General features: G+C 46.1%; 1 protein-coding gene across 2 annotated transcripts in view; it reads right to left on the minus strand.

Moving 5' to 3' along the window:
- CYB5R1 (cytochrome b5 reductase 1) overlaps nt 1–21,860 on the minus strand; it is a 166,892-nt gene that overhangs the window by 36,110 nt on the left and 108,922 nt on the right. For both annotated transcript variants that reach the window (XM_078644111.1, XM_078644110.1), the window contains exons 7-8: nt 12,710–12,795; nt 7,243–7,342 (exon numbers count right to left, since the gene is read on the minus strand). In XM_078644111.1, the coding sequence (XP_078500237.1) occupies nt 7,243–7,342; nt 12,710–12,795 (186 nt within the window). The remainder of the gene's footprint in view (nt 1–7,242; nt 7,343–12,709; nt 12,796–21,860) is intronic.

Genomic DNA, 21,860 nt, shown 5'->3' on the forward strand with positions numbered 1-21,860 from the left:
CAGGCAGGTCAATAGTTTGGTTGATATGAAACTGTGACACCACCTTTGGAAGGAATTTGGGGTTAGTGCGGAGCACCACCCTGTTAGAATGTATTTGGATGAATGGCTCTTGGATAGTGAGCGCTTGCAGCTCACTAACACGTCTGAGCGTCGTGATAGCAACGAGAAAAGCCACTTTCCACGTTAGAAACTGAAGTTCGCATGAGTGCAGTGGCTCGAAAGGTGGGCCCATCAGCCTAGTGAGGACCACATTGAGGTTCCACACAGGAGCTGGTGGAGTTCTAGGAGGAATGACTCGTTTCAGCCCCTCTAGGAAGGCTTTAATGGCAGGCACCCTGAAAACAGAGAGGTGCTGTCTATTCTGGAGATAAGCCGCTATGGCGGATAAATGTATCCGAATGGAAGCGTACGCTAGATTGCATTTGTAAAGATGTAACAAATAGCAGATGATGTTAGGAATGGATGCATCTAGCGGGTTGATATTGTTGTCAGTACAGTAAATGGCAAACCGCTTCCACTTTGCTGCATAGCAAGCTCTGGTAGTGGGCTTCCTTGCCTCTCTGATGATGTCCATGCATTCAGGAGGCAGGTTGAGGTAGCCAAACTCTAGGACCTCAGGAGCCAGATCGCCAGATTGAGTTGTTGCGGATCTGGATGCTGAATGTCGCCATGGTTCTGCGTCAAGAGGCTGGGTGTGAGATGCAGCCTTTGATGCGGTACCACGGAAAGTTCTAGAAACGTGGTGTACCATGGTTGGCGTGCCCATGTTGGAGCAACCAGGATGAGAGTCATCGAGTGTTGATTTAGTTTTCTTGCCACTAGCGGAATGAGAGGCGCTGGGGGAAAAGCGTACGCAAATTTGCCTGACCAGTTCATCCATATCGCATTCCCCTGCGATTCCGGGTGAGGGAACCTGGCGGCAATGCTTTGGCATTTTGCGTTTTCCCTTGTGGCAAACAGGTCTATCTGTGGATGACCCCACTGCTGGAAGTACGGGTGGAGTACTGATGGATGTATCTCCCACTCGTGCATTTGATGGCTGTACCTGCTGAGCAGATCCGCCATCTGATTGTCCTTGCCCGGGAGGTGTTCTGCCATGAGGAAGATGTTCCTCTGAATGGCCCACTTCCACATGCTCTGAGCCAGATGAGACAGCTGTGGCGAGTGAGTACCTCCCTGCTTATGGATGTAGTACATGGCTGTCATGTTGTCCGTCCGGATCAACACGACCTTGTTGCACAGATGTACTTTGAAGGACTTGAGCGCCATGAAGATTGCCATCAATTCCAGGTAGTTGATATGCAATCGTTGTTGCTGGGTTGACCACAGTCCCTGCACCGTGTAGTGGAGCACATGCGCTCCCCACCCTTGGAGAGATGCGTCCGTCGTTAGGACAATCTGTGGCACAGGCTCTTGGAACGGTCGTCCCTTGCAAAGGTTGTGTGGATTCCACCAATGCAGAGAGTTGTATGCCCGACCGGTCACCAACACTAGGTCTGTCAGTTGTCCTCGAGCCTGTGTCCATTGATTTGCCAAGCATTCCTGGAGGGGGCGCATGTGCAACCTTGCGTGCGGGACTATGAAGATGCAGGAGGCCATCATGCCTATCAACTGCATGAACACTCTCGCTGGCAGGGAGAGTTGCGGTCTGAATCGTTGGATCAGTGACTGAATGCTGTTGATTCTGACTGTGTTTGGCTGAGCCATAGCAGTCAGGGTGTTTATTGTCGCGCCCAGATACTGCCGTACATGGGCTGGTTGAAGGTGCGACTTTGGGTAGTTTAGCGAGAACCCCAGGCTGTGAAGGAGTTGAATAGTGTGGGACATGTGTGAGGCGCACTGTCTTTCCGACTTTGCTTGAACGAGCCAGTCGTCGAGGTACGGGTAGACATGTATGTTTTGTCTCCTGAGGTGCGCCGCCACTGCTGCCAGACACTTTGTAAACACTCGGGGGGCAGTAGTCACTCCGAAGGGTAGCACTTTGAACTGATAGTGCTTGTTGTGAATGGTGAACCTGAGGTATTTCCTGTGGGACGGGTGGAGTGGGATGTGGAAGTAAGCATCCTTGAGGTCTAAGGTTGCCAGGAAGTCCCCTTGGTTTAGAAGGGGAAGTATCTGTTGCAGTGTCAGCATGTGGAAATGTTCTGACAGTATATACATGTTGAGAGGGCGGAGATCCAGAATGGGTCTGAGGGATCCGTCCTTTTTTGGGATGAGGAAGTACAGGGAATAGACCCCTGTTCCTTCCTCCTCCACTGGCACGAGTTCGATTGCTCCTTTTTGCAGCATTACTAGCACTTCCTGCTGCAATAAGTGCAAGTGCTCTGCCGACATAGGACGGTGTCTTGGGGGAATGTTTGGAGGAGTGGATGTTAACTCCAAACAATAACCGTACTGGATTAGTTTTCTCACCCACCTGTCCGTGGTGATGGACGACCAGACTGGCAGGAAGTGCTGGAGTCTTCCCCCGACAGGTGTTGGATGGTCGGGGGCAGTGACAGGGAGTCACTGTTTGTTTGCGGCAGAGGAACGGGAGTTGGTGTTCCCTCTGCCCCTGCCTTTGGCACTGTTACCTCGGTAACCCCCTCTACCTTGCTTGGGATACGAGGACTGCGCACCACCTTTTGTGAATTGTGATTGTTGTCCCATGTGTCCTCTGGTAACACTACGCGCTCCTGAGCGACGAAAATTGTTGCCCCTGAACTGTTGTGATTGAAGTGCCCCCATGGACTTAGCAGTTTCGTTGTCCTTTTTAATTATTTCAAGTGTAGTGTCTACATCTGGGCCAAACAGTCTGTCAGGATTGACGGGCTGGTTGAGGATTGTAGTTTGGATGTCAGGCTTAAATCCAGATATACGAAGCCAGGCTTGGCGCCTTAGCATGACGCTAGTGTTAATTCCTCTAGCCGCTGTGTCCGCTACATCAAGTGCGCATTTTATTGCAGCGTTTGATATAAGCTTTCCCTCTTGTATGAGCATTTCGCCAGCTTCTTTATACTCATCAGGCAGATGTTGAAGGAGCTGTTCTAGGGTGTCGTAATGCGCCCTATCGTAACGCGCTAACAATGCCTGTGTGTTTGCGATACGCCATACATTAGCAGCCTGCGCAGCGACCCTCTTGCCAGATGCCTCAAGCACTTTCGACTCCTTGTCTGGGGGAGGAGCTTCACCAGTTGTTTGGGAGTTTACCCTCTTGCGGGCATTCGCGACCACCAACGAATCCAGAGGCAACTGTCCTCGAATATAGGCAGGGTCCCCAGGTGCAGGTCTGTATTTTTTCTCTATTCGTGGGTTTACCACTCTCGCCCTTGTAGGTTCTTTAAAGATCTCTGGTGCATGTTTAAGGACACCTTTCAACATAGGAAGTGTTTTGACTGTTCTTTCGGAGACAGAGAAAGTGTCAAACAGGAAATCCTCTTCCACTGGGTCAGCATGCATATCTACATTATGATTTGCAGCTGCCCTCTCAATTAAAGCATTGAAAGCTGCTGAATCCTCAGTTGGTGAAGTACGCGCCCCAAAACCTTGTGGGTCTTGCACCACCTGATGACTTCCCTGGTCCCCAGCGTCGTCATATGAGTCCTGATGCACATCAGGGTCATTGCCAGTAGGGAAGTTGTATTGTTCATCTTGGTCTTCATCCTCACCCCCTGATTGGGTGGGGGAAGGGGTTGGACTCCTCCTTGGGGGAGGTTGCAGAGGTTCAACAAGGGCAGGTATGTCCTGTGTTTGCCTTTTCTTTTTCAGTGGAATTACAAAAGACTCCAGTGGCGTCATCTTCCCTGTGTGGGCATCGATGTAATGCTCACAGTCGTCCTCAGATGCTGTGTGTCGAGGCAAAATAGCACTGGACGTGGAATCCGAAGTCCCCGAGGTCTTCGGCACCGTTTGGGGTGCAAACGCCTTTGGTGGCACCTTTGGTGGTAGTGTGTAGATAAGTTTCGTCGACTTCTTGGCAGGTGGCTCCATCGGTTTCGGATCCGATGGCGCAGACTTTGTCGACGGCAGGGCTTTCTCCCGAATCCTTTTGAGCGACTCTGTGACCTGTTTTGTAAATGAAGCCGAGGGTTTGACGACCGATGCTTCATGTTCGTCCGCTTTGGAGGCTTTCGGCGTGGCAGAAGAAAGCACCGACGAATCCTCGACTCCAACGGTTCGCTGCCCTGCAGCTGTCTTAGACGCCGACGGCGTCACCGCAGATCCGGTGTCTTTGTGCCGAGGAGTAGCGGCTCCGGCTTTCAGATCTGGGCCTTTAGTGGCCTTTGCTTCGACCGTCTTTTTGGAGGTTGACGCCCCAGACGTCGAGACGTGATGGACCACCTTCTTTGGGTGGCGCCGGTGACTCGACGGCCTTCTTCGCCGGCTTCGTAAGTTTGGACGGGACGTCTGCCGTCTTAGATGTCGTCGAAGCCGTTTGTTTCGGTTTCGTTTTCGACGTGTCTTCGGCCATCTTAGATGTTTTTGAGGCCGTAGTTTTCGGTTTCGGTTTAGGCGTGACGTCGGCCATCTTAGATGTCGTCGACTGTACTGGTTGCGGTTACAGTTTCGATACGCGCAACAATGGCTCCTCCGGTGTATCTGTGGCCGGGCCCGAAGGCGGGGCTGGGGATATCGGTGCAGGGTCGTGGGTAAGGCCGAGTGGCGATCCCGTGACCTGAGCCTGAGTCGAGTAACTTTCGGGGCATAGCTCTTCCTCTGAGCTATCTTCCGCGGCCCCATAGACTTCTTCGTCGTCCCCTACCTCATCGACGTATTCAAGGTCTTGGCTCTGTCCTTGGATGTATTCTTCAGGATCGGCCTCGACCTCCGTTGATGGTGGTGAAATCTGAAGATGATGGCTCTGGCCGTCTTCTGCGGGGTCGTCGAATACGTCGTCGGGTGCCGGTGCTGCGTGCAAGGCCTCGAGGCGCGCCGCGCGCCGATGCTTGAGTGTCTTCTTCGACCTGAATTTGGCGCAGGCCATGCAGTTGCCCTCGTCGTGATCCGGCGAGAGACATTTGTTACAAACTGGATGTACGTCGATGTGTGGGTACTTGGACCCACACACGGGGCAGCGCTTGAACGGACTCCGTTCCATGATGATTTCGTCGGTGTCTCGCTGCGAGTACAGGGCCTCGATGTCCGAAGAGTAGCAACTCCCCAGAATTCCGACACGAAGAGTCGGACGATGCTCGGGACCGTTCGCAACAATACCAACGTGAGTATCGAAGGCCTTTTGGCCTTAAAGAAGTAATTTTTTCGATTCCGACAAGGAGGCGTCGAAATCACATCCGAACCCAATGGCGGAAAAAAACAATCTGGGGATGGAGCCGATGCCCATGCGCACTGTAGTCCAGGGGAGGAGCCACCTATCTCGTGATACTTCGAAGACTCTTCCAGGACAACAATGTGCAATCATCCGGACCCAACACTAGGCGGCGATCTATGCACTAGATATGAATTTAGCAGCCCACATGCCTCGAACCTAGGGATGCTAAGCATGAAAATGCAGCAGGCACCTGTGGTGCAAGTCAGCCTTTAAACTCTGTCTGTGGTGCAAATATCTCGAGGTTCGCCATGAAATGTATAAGGGACATAGTAGATAGAAGACTGCAGTTAGCCCTTTGTTAGAGAGGGCAGAGAGTATCATCGATTACAGTGAGCAGAAAAGGGCTTCATATGGAACTGAATCCTGCAGGTTTGCATGAGGCCCTGGCTCCCAGCAATCTGCTGTGCAAACAATGTTCTGGTGCCAGGCCCTCGCAGCCAGGACATTCCACGAGGAACGAAAAGTGGACTAGAACATAACAGTAGAGGTCAACCCTAGGAAGGGGTGGACCAATAACCTTGTACATCAAAGATGAAAAATATTACACTTTGAACTAAAGCAAAACACAGTCCCATGCAGGAAATAATTGCCCCCTGCATAGTAAACAGGTCACAGTTACATGCATTGCAGTCCAATTCAACATTATTTTTCCTCCTAATATTTAACTCTTTGCCAATGTGCAACCGTTTTGCAACCTTAGATAAACGTGGCAGCAGTATTCTCGTTAGTAAATGGATTCTAGAAGTGGAAAAATATTTAATAAGGGAACCCGCTAATTCTGTGGTAGGAGGATACTGTAGAAAGGCGGTGAAGTCCTAAGGAGGCAGGGAACCATGATGAGTGAAGACAGTGACAGTCTATGCTTTATTTTAAACCCTACTCTCAATGAAAATGGTAACATGGAATAAAGTAATAGTAAAGCTGGTCTACCTTATTAACTGATCTGATCACAGGTTGCATTTTAAAACGGTCTAGTAGGTTAAGGCACTTGCTGCAAAGATCTAAGTTTCAGGAATGTATAACACGTATAATAATTCTGATTATTAATGCACTTACTGTAGAGATCCCTGTCTAATCTCTGGTTATAGGATTGAATCTTTAAACAGTTCTGAGAGTTAATGTGTCTGCCACAAAGCAGTTCATGGAATGTGGAGGTCAGATTTGCATTTCATGTAAAATAACTTGCACCCCCTGAAAACAACAGCATGTAACCAACAAAGCATAGGTTGGAGCCCTTGCCGAATTGTGCCTGATCTTTCATATTCCAAGGTTAATAAAATGGGCTAGTGATTAATGAACGACTAGTAAGTGCCAAAAAAAAAGGTTTGTCATACATATGGTGGTTAGTGTAATTACACACACAAACACATATACCTCTGGCATTCCTACAGAGCTCACAAAGATGCATTATTTCACAGACATAGAGCGTGGGTCAAAAACACTTACAAATCTCACTTTACCTCTTGACAGCTTTTATAAAGTGAAACATGGAGTGTATCTTTGCCGACATGTAAAATCTAGGTAGCAGCAAGTTCTGGAGGTCCAGATGGACCTCCAAACATTCAAATCAAGACACACAACTCAGACATAAGGAACTTCTGATCCTCTGTGAAGAGAGGCACTTAATGCTGTGCTGTGCTAAACCCCACCACTCCTGCAGTCTACTTTCCAAAACACCCTGAATGGGCATTAACCCCTCTGGATGTGGCCTGGTGTCTAAAGGCTACAGCTGCGAGTATTCACTGGGGGATGGACTGGAACCCAGCTCCGGCTCAAGAATAGCGGCTGGAACTGACATCTGGCCCATTCCCACCCAATTTCTGCATTGATTCACAGTCTTTTCACCCCTTTCTGAGACTGGGAAGCCATACACAGATTGTAAAGTTAGCCAAAATGATCAAGAACAAGACAATAAGCAGGCAGTCAGGTTTTACCTTCTGGGGCGGTGTCCACGGTGAACCACAGTTTAAAGCGCTCTGGGTACCGGGCCTGCAACTCCTCCAGGTCGTCCCGCAACAGGATATCTGAATCGTTCTACCAAGACAGAAAGGAGGTGGAGTTAATGGCGTCAGAGCGCAATACTGGTCCAAAGCATGGCTTCTCCGACACCTGGCTCCTCACTCTGAAGGCATTTGTATTGGTCCACCACAACTTCCGTTTTTTTTTCTTTTTCAAGTAGGACGACATAGCAAAAAATAAATTCCTCAATAAGAAAAGGCACATGGAGGCGGTTCCTTCAGGGTGGCAGACCAGTAACTGGCTTTGGGCTTATCTAGCAGCTGTCTCATGTGCACACAATACTGGTCACATAACAAATGATCAAATGCTGCTAAACATAAAAGACTAAATTGCAATTAATAGTCCCACTGGCCTGGCAAAGGGAGATGGTAGCTCTGAGTGCTGGGAAACAGGGATGAAATACACTGCCACTGGATGTCAAACTAGAACACGCACAGGCACCAACACAATACATGAACCTACATAATGGAAGGCATTATTTACACACGAATGCCTGTGAGCTTTCAACTCATCAGATCAATTGAAGAGCTGAACCTTCTCGTGCACTGGATTTTGTAAGCTTGGCTAATAGGTAAAGGCGAAAGATTACAAAGGGCCAGAAATGCAGCACAAGGCCAAGCACACATGTTTTGGGGAAAGAAAAAGTACCTTCAATCATATTTTTAGTTAGAGGAAGAATGGACATAAAATTATAAAAGTAGGTAGTACATGATAAGGATATGTAAAAAAAAGATTTAGTGCACAAACATCGATAATCAAGGAGCCACGTTTTTAGCAAAATTCAAGACTGCAAAAATGTGCCTCTCAGGAACGTTTATGCAACAAATTTCACAAAAGAGAGCACCGGGCACGTTTTTATCATTAGCACCCATCTGTTGATACTGTTCAGATTTTTTCATTAAATGAAAAATGGATTATTGTCAATATTGGTGGTCAGTATTAGGGACCACTCTTTTGTCCTAATACCCATCCAGTTCCAGACAACAGTCATCCAGGGTGGAGGTTGTTAGTGCCCCTGTATTATGGGCTGACCAAAGTCCTGCCTTGGATGGTTTACATTACTTACAAAAAATGGTGTCAGCTGCCTGAGCCCCACTTCTTTTAGCAACTCAGTAGGATGTGGGAAATTTGAAACCATTCTGTAGATTGCCATGTCTGGTAGCCCCTGTGGGTTTTCAGCGTTCCGCTCATTTGCCCTAGGAGTATCCCTTCCAAAATAATTTGGTTAATGGTTGTTCTCAGTGAAATAGTCAAACAAAAGTCATCCTTTTCAGATCCTAGCTGGGAGGACGATCTACCACTGACCCAACTATGACCTGCGAGCTTCACAAATCCCTCTTATTAAAGAGGTGTGAAGGATGCAAATGCTTCAGCTTTCATCTGAGTCGCTGAACTCCCCTTCCCTTCAGAGGGATTGAGTTCTGACAGCGACTCACAGAGGCAGTTGTAGATACAAAAATATCCTTGCATGACTTGCCACGTCTGGATTAAACATTTGAGAGAAACGGCATCCAAGTTAGTAGCAGTGATGATATAAACTGAGAAAAATCAGACTGATCTATTAATAGCTGGAATATTCAAAGGCCACTAGTTCATTATTGGCTCACTCCATTTTGAATTTAAGAGTTTATAAACATTTACATTTTATGTTTCCTATAGTTTTCAGGGGCAGCTCCTCCCTAATGGCAGAGGAGCATCGCCTCACTGCCAGCAGATGATAAATAAAACGATAATAAAACATTGTTATTATTGTTTTATTTCTCTGTGTGAGCGGCTTACATTCGACAGGAGGGGCGGGAGGAGTACTGTGCACTAAGTGCGCATGTCAGTTTGGCCGTCCGTCTTTGGCCAGCCAAACTGACATGCTCACTTATATTTCTCAAACAGGTTGGAGAAACCCCACAGGCTCCCAGGTACCGTCTCTAAGCGGCAAACCAGACCGCTCAGACCAATCCTGGCACTGCTCTCATGCTAGGAGAGAAGCATCTGGGTTGGGTGGGGAGCCTGTACTTTCAGGCCCATCTACTTCTGGAGGAGAAGAAGAGCAGGAGCAACAAGGCGTTTGGCAGTTGGAGCGGAGCAGAGTGGCAGGTATGTTTTTTTCCCCCAACCCCCCTCCCCCCCTCCTTACCAGCTTCGGTGGGCAGCAGCTGTCACTGCTAGTTTCTCAACTAAATAAGCAAATTGAAAAATTAGGAATGTAAGGGACATGCTCTTAACTGATGTATTTAATGATCTTATACCGATCAATGTAATAGAAGTGCACATATGTTTATGTAGACCACTAAATAACGTATCTTTCAAGATAATCCTTGTATAAACAAAATATCAAATAACTTTCAAAAAGCTGAACTTTAAACTAAAATAGATGTGCTGTTTGTCGTTTTTGAATTTTGAAACTAAAATCAGCTACCTGCTTGTACCCATCCATTAGTGACAACGTTCCTATCAAATTAGCAGGTTTAGGTTCCAGACTTTTATAGGCAGGCCTTTTATCTGAAATTTGAAAATATATACATTTAATACAATGTTTGATTTAATATTGGTGCTATAATGGAGAACAATTATTGTGATTGGATTTTATCATTCTTAGACAGTGGCGGCTGCTCCCGGGTAGTAATAGTGGGGCAGGGGGTGTTTAAATAAATTTAAAAAAAAAGAAAAGATCATTTACCTTCCAGCCGGCTCGCCGCCGCCTCTCCTTCTGTGAAGTGGAAGCTCCCAGACTCCCCGAGCCAATCACAAAGCTGCTTTGACCAGCATTATAGCAGCGTTGTGATTTGCCTGAGCACCGTCGTTCGGCGCTTAGACAGAGAGTGGGAGCATGTGCATGTTTTCCACCCAGGCTGTGCAATAAAGCTGGGTGGAGAACATGCTAAGTGCGTATGACTGTTTGGCAGGCCTGCAAAACCTTCATGTGCACCTAAGTCCACTCACCACTCCTCCCCCTGCCAGCTGTGATGACTGCCAAGCCCCGCCGACCCCACACAGGTTTCAGCAGGGAAAAATAACATGTTATTATCATTGTATTTGTCCTTTTCTTGCACCTCTGAAGAGCAGTGGGGTGACTGTCCTCTGCATTAGCGAAGGAGCTGCCCCCATTCACATGGAAGCTGCCCTACCAAACTATTATCTATAATTTTACTAGCATATGTTTGTAGTATTAGAACTAAAAACAATGATGTTCTAGTAAAAATATTTTCTATTGCTATATTTGTATGGTCTGAATTTATGCAATTATCTTCCTATTTTTTTATGTATAATCCAACCACAAACATGGTTTTATTTTTATTTTTTACTTTTTTGTGATTTACTGATTAGAAATGGAGGAACAACTACAATTGTAATGCTAGCCCAGTGTTTGGGTTATAACACAGATCAAGAGCTCTGATAAAGTGGATTTTTTTTATGCTCAAAACAATATTTTGCCGATCATTCTTTGCTCTCACTACTGGTTGTGGAAATGAAATAAATAAAATGTTTATATTGTTCACTTGTAAATAATTCTGAAAGTTAGTAAACATTATTAAAATATGAAAACCATTTTAACTACATTCCAATTTGAGAGTCGTGTGTGGGTCATTTATGAATCGCCGAAACTAATTATAGTTGTCTGTCAAACTTTGGTGTTGTACTTTGAACTATGGCCTCATATTTCTGCTACTCTGTGGCTCTCCAGCACCACTTATTTTGCTAAGAACGGTAGCACATTCTGGTACTGTGACTCTCGAATGCCCAGAAACTATCCATCACGCTTCAGTAATGACTCCACACACTTCAGGAAGCCTGTTTGTAAAAGAACCCTCTGTGTCTGCTAGGTGATTTTGTGTCTGTACAGGAAACTAATAAATACTCCATCAGAAGCAGACTTGGCTAGTTGTCTTACAAACACAACATTGCTATCACAACCATGGCTCTAAGATACAGAGATTTGCTGGAAAGAGAAGAGCGTAACAAATGTCCAGTTTTCGGAGGTATGGTTTGACTGACAAGAAAGTTTATCTTTGTCGCAGGAATACTGTTGTATAGTCACGGAAAAGGTAGACCGTAGCTCCCTCCACCATACACAGGCTGTGTGTCTGTGCCACTTTAGTATGGCATCCCTGTGCCAGAGGTTCAGCACCCTGACTACTATTGCCAGAGGTGGGGCACTGGGGGCTGGTGGTCGTACGGACACCCTATTTACCTGTTGCACTGTAAAACACTTCAAGGTTTTCCCCTTCAGGACCACCGATTAGAGCCATTCCTCCAGACAGCATTCGGCACTTGGTCCTTTGGATCTCTCTGGTATCCCAACCAGCCAGAAATTGTTACGGCAGGATCGCCCCTCGGCATCGTTCAGCTTGTCCGAGAGAGTGGCTACCTCTCTCTCCAACGGCCGTAGATGGCCGATACTCTCTGTCAATGTTGGGAGGACTTGGCCACAGTACTTTCTGCATCTGATGCTAGGTCTACCAGTTTATTATGATTGGCCCTTAACAGGTTTACCTCTTGAGACCCCACAGGATTTCGCGATTTGAAAAAAAAGAAATCGCGAAACGGCACTTTTGTAAAAATGCAGTGATTTTTATAAAAGTGCCTGCAAAATGTTTTTTAAAAAACTGGTGTTTACCCTCTCTTTAGTGGCTCTGTGCTGCCACTGAGCCATTAAAGGGAGGGTGACCAACAGGCTGATAAATTTAACAGAGGTGATAAATTCCTCTGTCGCCTGCCTTTGAAATGCTCCTCACCCCCCCCTGAGCAATTAGCCCACAGGTTGCCTCACACCTGTGTGTGCGCCCCTGTGGACCCTGGAGGCCATTTGAAAGCACAAATGTGCAGTATTTTTGTGGTGGCACATATTTTGCCCTCTGCAACAAAACAGCAAGTTTTGGGCTGCAAATTTTTCTTTTTATGGCCATGAACTTTGCAACCCAAAGCTGCAAAATTCTTGGAGGTCTGGTCAATATGGTTGTTGAATGCGTTTCCAGGCCCTGGTCTGTAGAAGGAGGCGTTTGTCTGTTGACCCTGTTCCTTCGTGCATATGGGGCCTTCCCCCACTGGTCTGGGTGGACAATGGTGATTATCTCATATATCAGGTCACACGCACGTGGGCCCAACTGCGCGCCAGGTGTCCAAAGACCAGAAACGTTATAAAACAGAATTACAGCTATATAAATCTGAAGGTGCAATGTACATTATTACAAAACATTTCCAAGCCAATCGCTAAATGCATAAGTTCAATATTTCATGGACGTACCTTTTGCAAATCCCTTCACAATACGTCACACTCCCAAGAAAGCAGGTGTTAAAATTACCCATTCTCCGACAGCGTCATAAGTTAAAGAACGACAGGCATGTTTAATGATTGATCAACCTATTATTCCCCCCCAAAGCACTAACCTGGTTGGCGAACAGCAAAGAACAGTGAGTAGTGTCACTTGGGTCCTTCAATATAGCTCGAATGAGCTGTAGCATTGGTGTTAATCCTACACAGAAACCAAAGTAGACATTAGTATAGCAGATCATCATGAAGACTAAAACCATGCCGTGATGAGCTCCCTTCTTGCAAAATGCGACATCTCACTTCCAGACAATTTCTTTTGATGCTGGAGTCCTCACCAGGTTAAAAAGAAATTCCAGACAGCACACAAAGCCATCATTTATAAAATAGATTTTGTGTACGACATATCGGAGCAGGAAAGGTGGTATAAGCCTGCCGTCAGTCCACACCACCTTTATACTCTATGGAAACAATGTTTCATTCTGGTTCTGAGTGCCCATAAAAGAGTATATCTTGCACATTTGTAAAGTGTGCACGATTCACAAAAACAAAAATATACAAGATGCCCCTGGAGTAAATAGTTCTGCTTTTGTGTAAGTTACATTGTGTGTATGAAACTTAATGGGTGTCTGTAAATTACACTGCATGTCTAGAACTTAAATATGTGCAATCTACAAGTCGGTGACAAAAAGGAGCAGAAGAGTTGCAAATGCAGAATTACCTCATTTGCATATGGAAAACAGAGTGGCCAGGTATCAACAATGCAAATGTTATTAAACTCCACAAAGGAGGAAAGTGTTAGTTTACAAAAAAAGGAATATGTTGCTCCTCCTTAACCTAGCATTGATGTTTCAACAAGGCATAAGCTATGAAATTTAGATGGAAAAAGTATTTCCCCCATCAACTCGCAACACTTATATTGCTATGCACTTCTGTAAGCGAAAGGGTGAAGCCAAGGGCATTTGCCTCTATACAGGTTGCCTGCAATAAGCATTACATACCGCACACAAGTTAGGCATTGGGCAGATATAGAAAGGTTTGTGACTTAAAAAGATACGATCAATGTGCAACCACTTATACTAAAAACTATGCACTGGTCACACTGTGGATGTAAAATAAAAACCTTTGCAAAGCAGTCAATGATTAATTATGTATATGAGAGCGAGACATATGGAATAAGCGAGGAAAATGCACACACTGGACTATATTATATCCTAGGCAGACTGCAGTGTATTCCAACTACTGGTTCATGTTTAAACATAATACTTTGAATTCAGGTCTCATAATTTACAAAAAGTGTACTTCATATGATGACCTTCAGCCTTGTTATTACTCGGGTCATGGGAGACCCAGAATAGAATTCTAGGACCATAAAATACGGTATCCCATTATCCATCTTAGACTTCATTAGCAAGATTTAATAACACTTAAAAGCAACATTGGATTCCATACCAGGTCCGGAGGCTTTGGATTATTATTTTCCTTTCTTCCTGTTTATCAACACATTTTTTTACAGCAGCCAATCAAAATAAAACTTTTATATGACTACATTTACCATCATTCCGGTCATGTCGCCACACATCCTACCCCAATTGTATTGTCCATAGTGACATAAAACATCTCAATACCATTTTGTAATCCGTTTTCTTTGCATTGGCTGGCATCATCGCCCAGCTTCCGATTGATAAGGAGGCTTCTTAGTCCCTCCTTGTTACCGCCCTGTCTCCTTTTGGGACCGGACATCAGGACTGGATCGTTTACTTGTGCCGTTATACTGTCTCCTTCAATTAGTTGGTAAGCACTTTCTTTTTTTCATTCGGCTGTGATGCAAATATAAACAACCTGCAACCGCTTCTTTACTCACCCTCTCCCTCCTGTTTTTGTGCCTTGCCCCCCCCCTCTCGTTGTACATGCCTTCAATGGCATGGGGTAAAACTCCCCCTCTCATGCCAGGGCAGCCACTCCACAACTTTAGTCATTACTGTAACTTCCCCCTTCGCCCCTTCTTGGGCTCTGCCATTCCCTCGCTGGCTAAAACCTATCTCTTCTTGCTTCCTTCCACTGCAGCGCCTCTCTCACCTCTCCTCCTTTCCGTCTCTCCTTCCTCTACACAGCCATCTGCACCCCCTCCCTTTCTGATGCCCCCCTCCCCCTTCTTCTCGATCCAGTCACCCTTTTTGCTTCCTTCTACCTCCCGTGGGTTTGATGGCTCAGCGAACTAATGCGTGTACCGACTGCAGGGATCTGTGTTATACCTGATGGTCACAGGCTCAAATCCATGCAGGTCCGCTCGGTTCATCAGCCTCCCAATATCGATAAATCCTCTGTAATTAATCAAACGCAGCAATTAACCCTCCACTGCCCAACACACATATATATATATATAATCACTGTATTCAAAACCCGTGTGTTCCTATAAGACAATGTATTGGTGGAAATATTTGCTTTCATTTAAAATAACTTGCACCCCCTGCCAGTCCCCCTTCACCACCTACTCCCGCCATCGATATCCTCTGTAGTAATTCTCTCCTCAGCACGTTCTTTCCTGTTGGAGTCCCTGCCCTTCCTCTTCTTTAAACACTCACCATCTCTCGCTCCTCCTTCTCTGTGCCCACCCGTTCTGCGCAGTGCCTCTAACTAGGCCACCCCTCACTCCCAGTCAGGTGTGCTGGGGGGGCTCCCTTCCAAGCTGTGGTGATCCCGGGTGCTTAGTCACACCGATGAAGCTTCATTATGCTGTAATGAACGTGGCACTGTGTCCCATCTGGGCCTGCACAAACTGGTGCACCAGGGTGGGCGGGTCTCACTTTTCAGGTTTATTGTTAAGGTGACATAAATGGAAGTGGCTCCTGCGGGTGTGGAGTAGGGTAAACTGTGTGTGTGGGAGTGCAGTGATACGCCCCGACCCTCTGATAACCCAGGCAGCCTGGGCATGTACAGTGTAAACTTGGCGGGGTAGATGAAGCGATACCTCCCCACCCCCTGCGATAACCCAGGCATCCTGTGCATGTGTTGTTTATAGTTGGCGGGCGAGGGGGGGTGTAGTGATACTGCCCCGCATCTTTGAGGTACCTACGAGGCAATATGCTGCAATTTGTTTTACAAAACACTTCACTCAGGGCATTAAGCAGACTCGAGTCTTGGCGGTGCTCAGCACCGGCAGTTTTAACAAGCATTTGCAATGCAATAGGTCTCGCCGTAGCAAAGTTTACATTTATTGGTATTGTAAATGGCATTGTTTTTTTATCTATTTTGTTTTAAAAGCAATACATATATGCAAGGTTATTTATAATGTTAGTATGTGATAGTGGGCAAATGTGTTATAGGAAATACAGTCTATGCACGTGGGATAAGACGCTATCAACTACTGCCACTCCTTATAGCCATGGATTAATATGATGTTTTGCCAAGTGTGTTTTCTGTTGCAGAACATACCATGATTGCCAATCGATGCTTTGTGGTGAATACTTTATTTCCCCTAACTTGAAAGAATCTGTTGGTGAGAGTTGTATGCTTTCCAACATATACACCGTTAGGAATGTGGAGCGACGTTCATATTAGTTTTTAGTCACTGTGATTTTTAGCAGACATTGCTCTGTTTTGCTGTCTTGAGGGTAATGTCATCCAAAACAAGACGTCGATTTTTTTCGATATGGGACCTTAATTTACTTTCACAGTCTGGCGTCAAGTTTTGTGTCATAAACTACCTACCCACTGCCTGGCAAAAAACTTGTCTTCTTCACATGTCGCATTAAAGAATCACAGGGAATGGCAGGGGAAAAAAATTACGGCCCACTGTGGTATTGGTTCACATTTAAAGGAGGAAATGTACATGTGTGTGTTAAGTGTTCTGTGCGAAAGGCAGTCCACAGAGGACGATATCCGTGTACTGTTAAAAAGTCAGAGGCAAAGGGTACATACTCAATCAATAGCACTCACGGTTTAGTATACCACCCTATACTGGCCGTGCAAGTAGACTGTAAAGATACTCAGACACAGAATTTTGAAGTCTGCATTGCAACCCGGTTAGTTCATGGTTCAGCTGCATAAGTCTCTTACTGTTTACAGACAGCCAGTGGCAGGCCATTTGCTCTGCATTCCTGTATCAAGATTTATGGCGAGGGCATTATAAACTACCAGCACAGCTCTCCATCGCCAACCACCTGGCTGCGCTGGGAGGCAGGCGTAACCTGGAAGCCCGTGACGGATTGGAAGGGAGGGGGGAGAGCAGACAAAGTGGGATGAAGGGGAGACGAAACAGTGAAAGCAAGAGCGCTTGGCTGATACAAAGACCTCCTAGTAAGAGCCCTTGCGTGCAGTCCAGTCCACGATTGGGGCACAGACTGCCCTCACCTCCAACGTGCACACGCACCAGCTTAAGACCCCCTTCAGCTTGCAACCTTTGTTAGGCACAGACACTGCAAAGAAAAAGCGAGGTGCCCCAAAACTAAACCAGACACATGACAACTTGTTCTCTACGGAAATTACTAAAAAAACACACGAAGAGTGCTTTGTTGATGCATAGGTGGTTAAAGCCGGCGTTCACCACAAAAGAAATGTGTGGTATCAAAATACCTTTATATTCATGACCACTTTTAGATTTCACACTTAAACAAGACAGGGTATTTGCAGTTGGAGGCTCAGGCCGAGCAAGGGGGCTGGAAAGGTAAATCTCTCAGGAATGTGGGAGGTCAGGGCCCGCCGTACAAAGAGGCGTGTGGGGGGACAGGCTGCACAACAGGGAAACTGTAGCTTGTTCAGAGGGAAACAGGCTGACTGTATTAACCAAGAGGAGGGGAAGCTCGTGCAGTAAGGGGATATGGAAGAAACAAGCATCAAAGGGCCGAGAGATGGAGAGAAAAGAAAGTGCGAGGAGGAAGGAAATGTAAACAGACATAGGAAATAGGAACCCCAAGGCAGTTTAATGCGCAGCAAACGTTCGGCAAATGGGGTCATTCAAAGGAACGTATCAGAGGGGACACAAGGGAGTGGGGAGGGTGAAAGAAAACACAGCGAGAAGGAAGATTGAAAAACAAAAGGGATAGAGTGCCAGAAGAATAAAATAGCAGAGAAAAGCAATGCAGAAAGAAGGAGCGAGAAAAGGGACGGTCGGCAAGAAGGGAAGGGGTGAATAGTAGAGGGGAATAGAAGAAGCTGGCAAGAGAAAACATGAATAGAAGTATAGAAGTAGGGGGGAAATTAGGTTGATGCCAGAGATAAGGGGTTAGAGAAGATGGAAACACAGAGAGGGAAGTAGAGAAGAGAATGGGCGGGATGGAAGAGGGGGAAATGAATAATGGAGGGAGAGGGACACGTAGCGATTGAGTGGATTAGAAGAAAGTGAGATACTGGTAGAGTGAAATAGAGGGAAAAGAAGAAGACGAGTTAGAAAAAAGAAATGAGTGGTGCAATATGGAGTGAAGGCATGAGAAGAGAAGCAGGGGGGAGGAAAGAAGAGCAGAACAGACAGCAAGTGGAAAAACAGTGGAAAAACAGAATTAAGAGGCAGGACATCTGGGAAGGAGAGAAGGAGAAGAATGAAAATAGGAAAGTAGAAGAGGAGAAATGAGAAGACAGGAAAATGAAAAGAGGGAAAATAAAAGGAGAGAAAAAATGCTTATACATAAAAGAAAAAAATTAAAATAAAGTAAATGGAAAGAAAAGTTTGAAAACAGGTATGAGAGAAAGAGAAACAAAGGTGGGGAAGAATAACTATCTGGAACACAAAACGGAGAAGGGAATGAGAGAAGAATGATCACTTTCGCAGCCGCTTTGATGTTCTCAGTGGCCGCGCGGCTCACTGAGGACATCAAAGTGGCCGCGAAAGTGATCACGCAGGCTGACAAATGGTGTGCGCGCACATGCACTATACCCGATCCTTCTGCAGACTTTGAGAGCACTTTCAGAAGCCCCTTACTAAATATCTCGCATAGCTTCGCTTACGCGATAGCTAGGCGAGACCTAATAAGCAGGTACTGAGACAGGCCCCCATCAGGCTCTCCAATTTTGCCCTCGCCTTAGTGTGAAAAAAAAAAGTCTTCAACTCTGCAACAGTACCGCCCTTTACTGCCTTTTATGTAACTTCGAAGACACTCGTAGTTCTTTCATAGTCTAATCATGTCAGAACTGAAGCATTTTCAATATTATATACTACAAAGCAATAGGTCTCGCATTTGTAAAAGACTGAGCTATTGGCATTGAAAATGACAATGCCTTTTATTTATTTATGTGTGAGTTTTCAAAAGAAATCAATAAAAGGCATTGTCATTTACAATGCCAATAGCTTAAACTCTCCCAAATGAAAGACCTATTACATTGCAAATGCTTGTTTGTTGTACCGCTGCCATTATAAGGCCCGACTCACGCAGATGCAATTACTGCACCCGAGGGGGGTCCCAGGACGCGGGTAAGAAATCTGCAAGTATGCCAGCTAGCAGTTTAGTCTGCTCTTTACCTCTCCTGTGAGTGCACAACCCTCGCTGCAGGGAGCACAAATATAGCGGGCTACGAGTTCACGCTGCGCTCTGTAAGATGAGCGTTTTTCAAACACTGCACTGGCGGCTACAGACACTCCTTATTTTCCTCACACCCTGAATGGCTGGGACAGGCATAGACTTCTCTACGGGCTACGCCTAAGGGGGGGATGGTTTCCAGTCAGCCTCCTTAAGCAGCCAAACATCTGGGTTCCCTCTCCCTATTTATTTCCTTATTGAAGCTACACCTCAGTGTAGTCTTTATTCTCTCACTGGGCCTCACCTACTTCGCCTAACAAAGGCTGAGAGACACCTCCCTACCCCCTGGGGAAGAGGTCACAGAAGAATACCTCCTGGAAGACAATCTTGTGGAGGCACTTGACAGCCATGTCACTCAGTCCGTGAACTCCCTTGCTGTTGCCCTCTAATGCTTCACATGTCAATTAAGTAGGTACACCCTGCATATGCCCATTACACCCCCACAACTGGACCACCCCTCCCCGGGCCCAAGTCACCCGAATGGCCACATGCAGCTGCCTTGACCCACTTATCTCAGAACCTCATCCCTCACCACGCTTATTCAGCACCTGAGCCCGCATCCAAGGATCCCGTCAATCTTGGAATGGGATCCATTTGCATGTAGCATCAACACACTCCTCATATTCTGGGGACTTGCATTCTCCATATTTCTTTTCCAAACGCATCAGATTAGATCCCCCAGCTCACTGAGAACCCCAATCTTTACAGGACGTAGACTCTTCCACTCCCTTAGACTTTGATTACGAATACATTGTTCAAACCCACTCTTCTGAGAGGCCCTTAAACTCTCCAGTGTCCGACTACACCTACTCAGGTCTATGCAAAAGCTTTGATTGCAAAGCCTGTTACTGACTAATCTGAATTCAGCAGATCTGACATCCCCAACAAAGTTGCAGAAAAACTGAACTACACCCTAACATAGTGACTTTCTTGAAGCACTCCACAAACGACCCAAAAAAGGGCATTGACATATTATGAAGGGTCTGTCAAGACAAGGACCTTGACCTGGCGAGACCCCTCTGTAAAGTCTTTGAAATGACCATTCAGGGGAAAGAAACAAGCACCCGAGTAGATCCCAATACACTAGCGATTTTGGCAATGCCAACACACCTTGTCAGTTGAAGGGCGACTTTCCATACTCCTATGAATGGACCCAAAATTGACTTCATTGGCAACATCAGAGGCAGGCCCTAGGGCTAATGGCCTACTGTTATGCAACAAATTTGTTAAACATCTGGTGACCTTTGTCTACACCTTTATGGCTCTAGACAAGGCCCAATCGTCTCTCCAAAAAGTGTTTCACCCATGCCTTTTTGACCGGGCCGACTGATATAGAAAGTGTTCAGCCGGCTGTTACTCTTCACAAGGCCACTCCAGAGGCTTCCACTCCCAACCCTGTGAATACACAGAACAACAACGTCGTTCTTTCTACTCCTCTAGATATTGAGGGGGCCGTAACAGATACTGAAAGGTGTCCTTCTCTACCAGCTCCTCCTCATGTAGGACTTCTATCACCAGGGTCAGTTGTCGGGGAAGCAGAACTCAGTTTTCCTCCCCAATGGGAGACTCTTAACGACTCACGGGTGTTGGAAAAGTTTAAAAGGTTAAAAATAGAGTTTTATGGGCCAACCTCCCAATCTAACCGCCCTCCTCTCTCTTTTTTTCCTCAAGATCGGAATTTTAAGGATCAAGAGATCTCTCAGATTCTTCTGAAGGACGCAATAGGCCAACCAGATCCCCATGCGACAGTTTTCGGCAGCATAATTGTTTTGGTCACCAAAAAAGACGGGGCTCCCGCCTGGTGATCAACCTGAAAGAATTCAATGGCTGGATCCTTTACTGCCATTTCAAGATGGAGGACATCCATCTTCTCAGTGATCTACTCCAGAGGGCAAACAGGATGGTATGTTTGGAACTGAAAGATGCGTACCTCACAATCTCAATTTTCCCACCCACAGGATATAGCTCTAGTTTTACTGGAACAGCCTATTGTACAAATACAAAGATCTTTATTTCAGGCTCTCCTCCGCACCATGGGGCTTTACCAAGGTCCGCTCAGACCAATCCTGGCAGTGCTCTTATTCTCGGTAAAGCATGAGAGCAGCGTCTGGATTGGGAGGGGAGCCTGTTCTTTCCCAGTGTCTGCCAGAGAGAAGCAACTAGGTGGGCGTTGGTGGCAGTGACAAGTAATTTATTTTATTTTATTTTTTTCCCCTGAATTCCCCCCAGCCCCCCAACCACACATATACTTTCATTTTGCGGTGGCCGCCACTGTCAATATGTAAACAAGCTGGGAGGGACCTGATCCAACTCCTCATAGACATCACGAAAAGCTTCTGCCATTCTAACGAAAAGGTTCTGCCATTATTGCCTCTAACCCTGCATCTCAGTCAGAGCAGAATATCTCCCAGGGCAGAACAACATGGTTGCCAGTTGGAAGAAAACATCTTTGAGAGTCCAGCGATTGGAAGCTGAACCATCTCGTCTTTCTTTATCTTCAACAGTGATGGGTTCTATGCACTTAGGGCAATCAAATTGGTGTAAGAAGTGCGACGTCATGACAGGAATGATGGGAAATGTCATAAATGTTTCAGTATGATTGGCTGCTGTAAAAAATATATTAATAAACCGCAATGCATGAAACGTAATATCCTCGCCTCAGAGTCCTTAATAGATTTGAAAATTCTAGATGTGAGAGCTAGAATTTTTTTATCCTCACAGCATTGATAAAAGAGGACATATTTTATGCCGATACACT

Source organism: Lissotriton helveticus, chromosome 5_1 (assembly GCF_964261635.1).
Source record: "Lissotriton helveticus chromosome 5_1, aLisHel1.1, whole genome shotgun sequence".
Classification (NCBI taxonomy): Eukaryota; Metazoa; Chordata; class Amphibia; order Caudata; family Salamandridae; genus Lissotriton; species Lissotriton helveticus.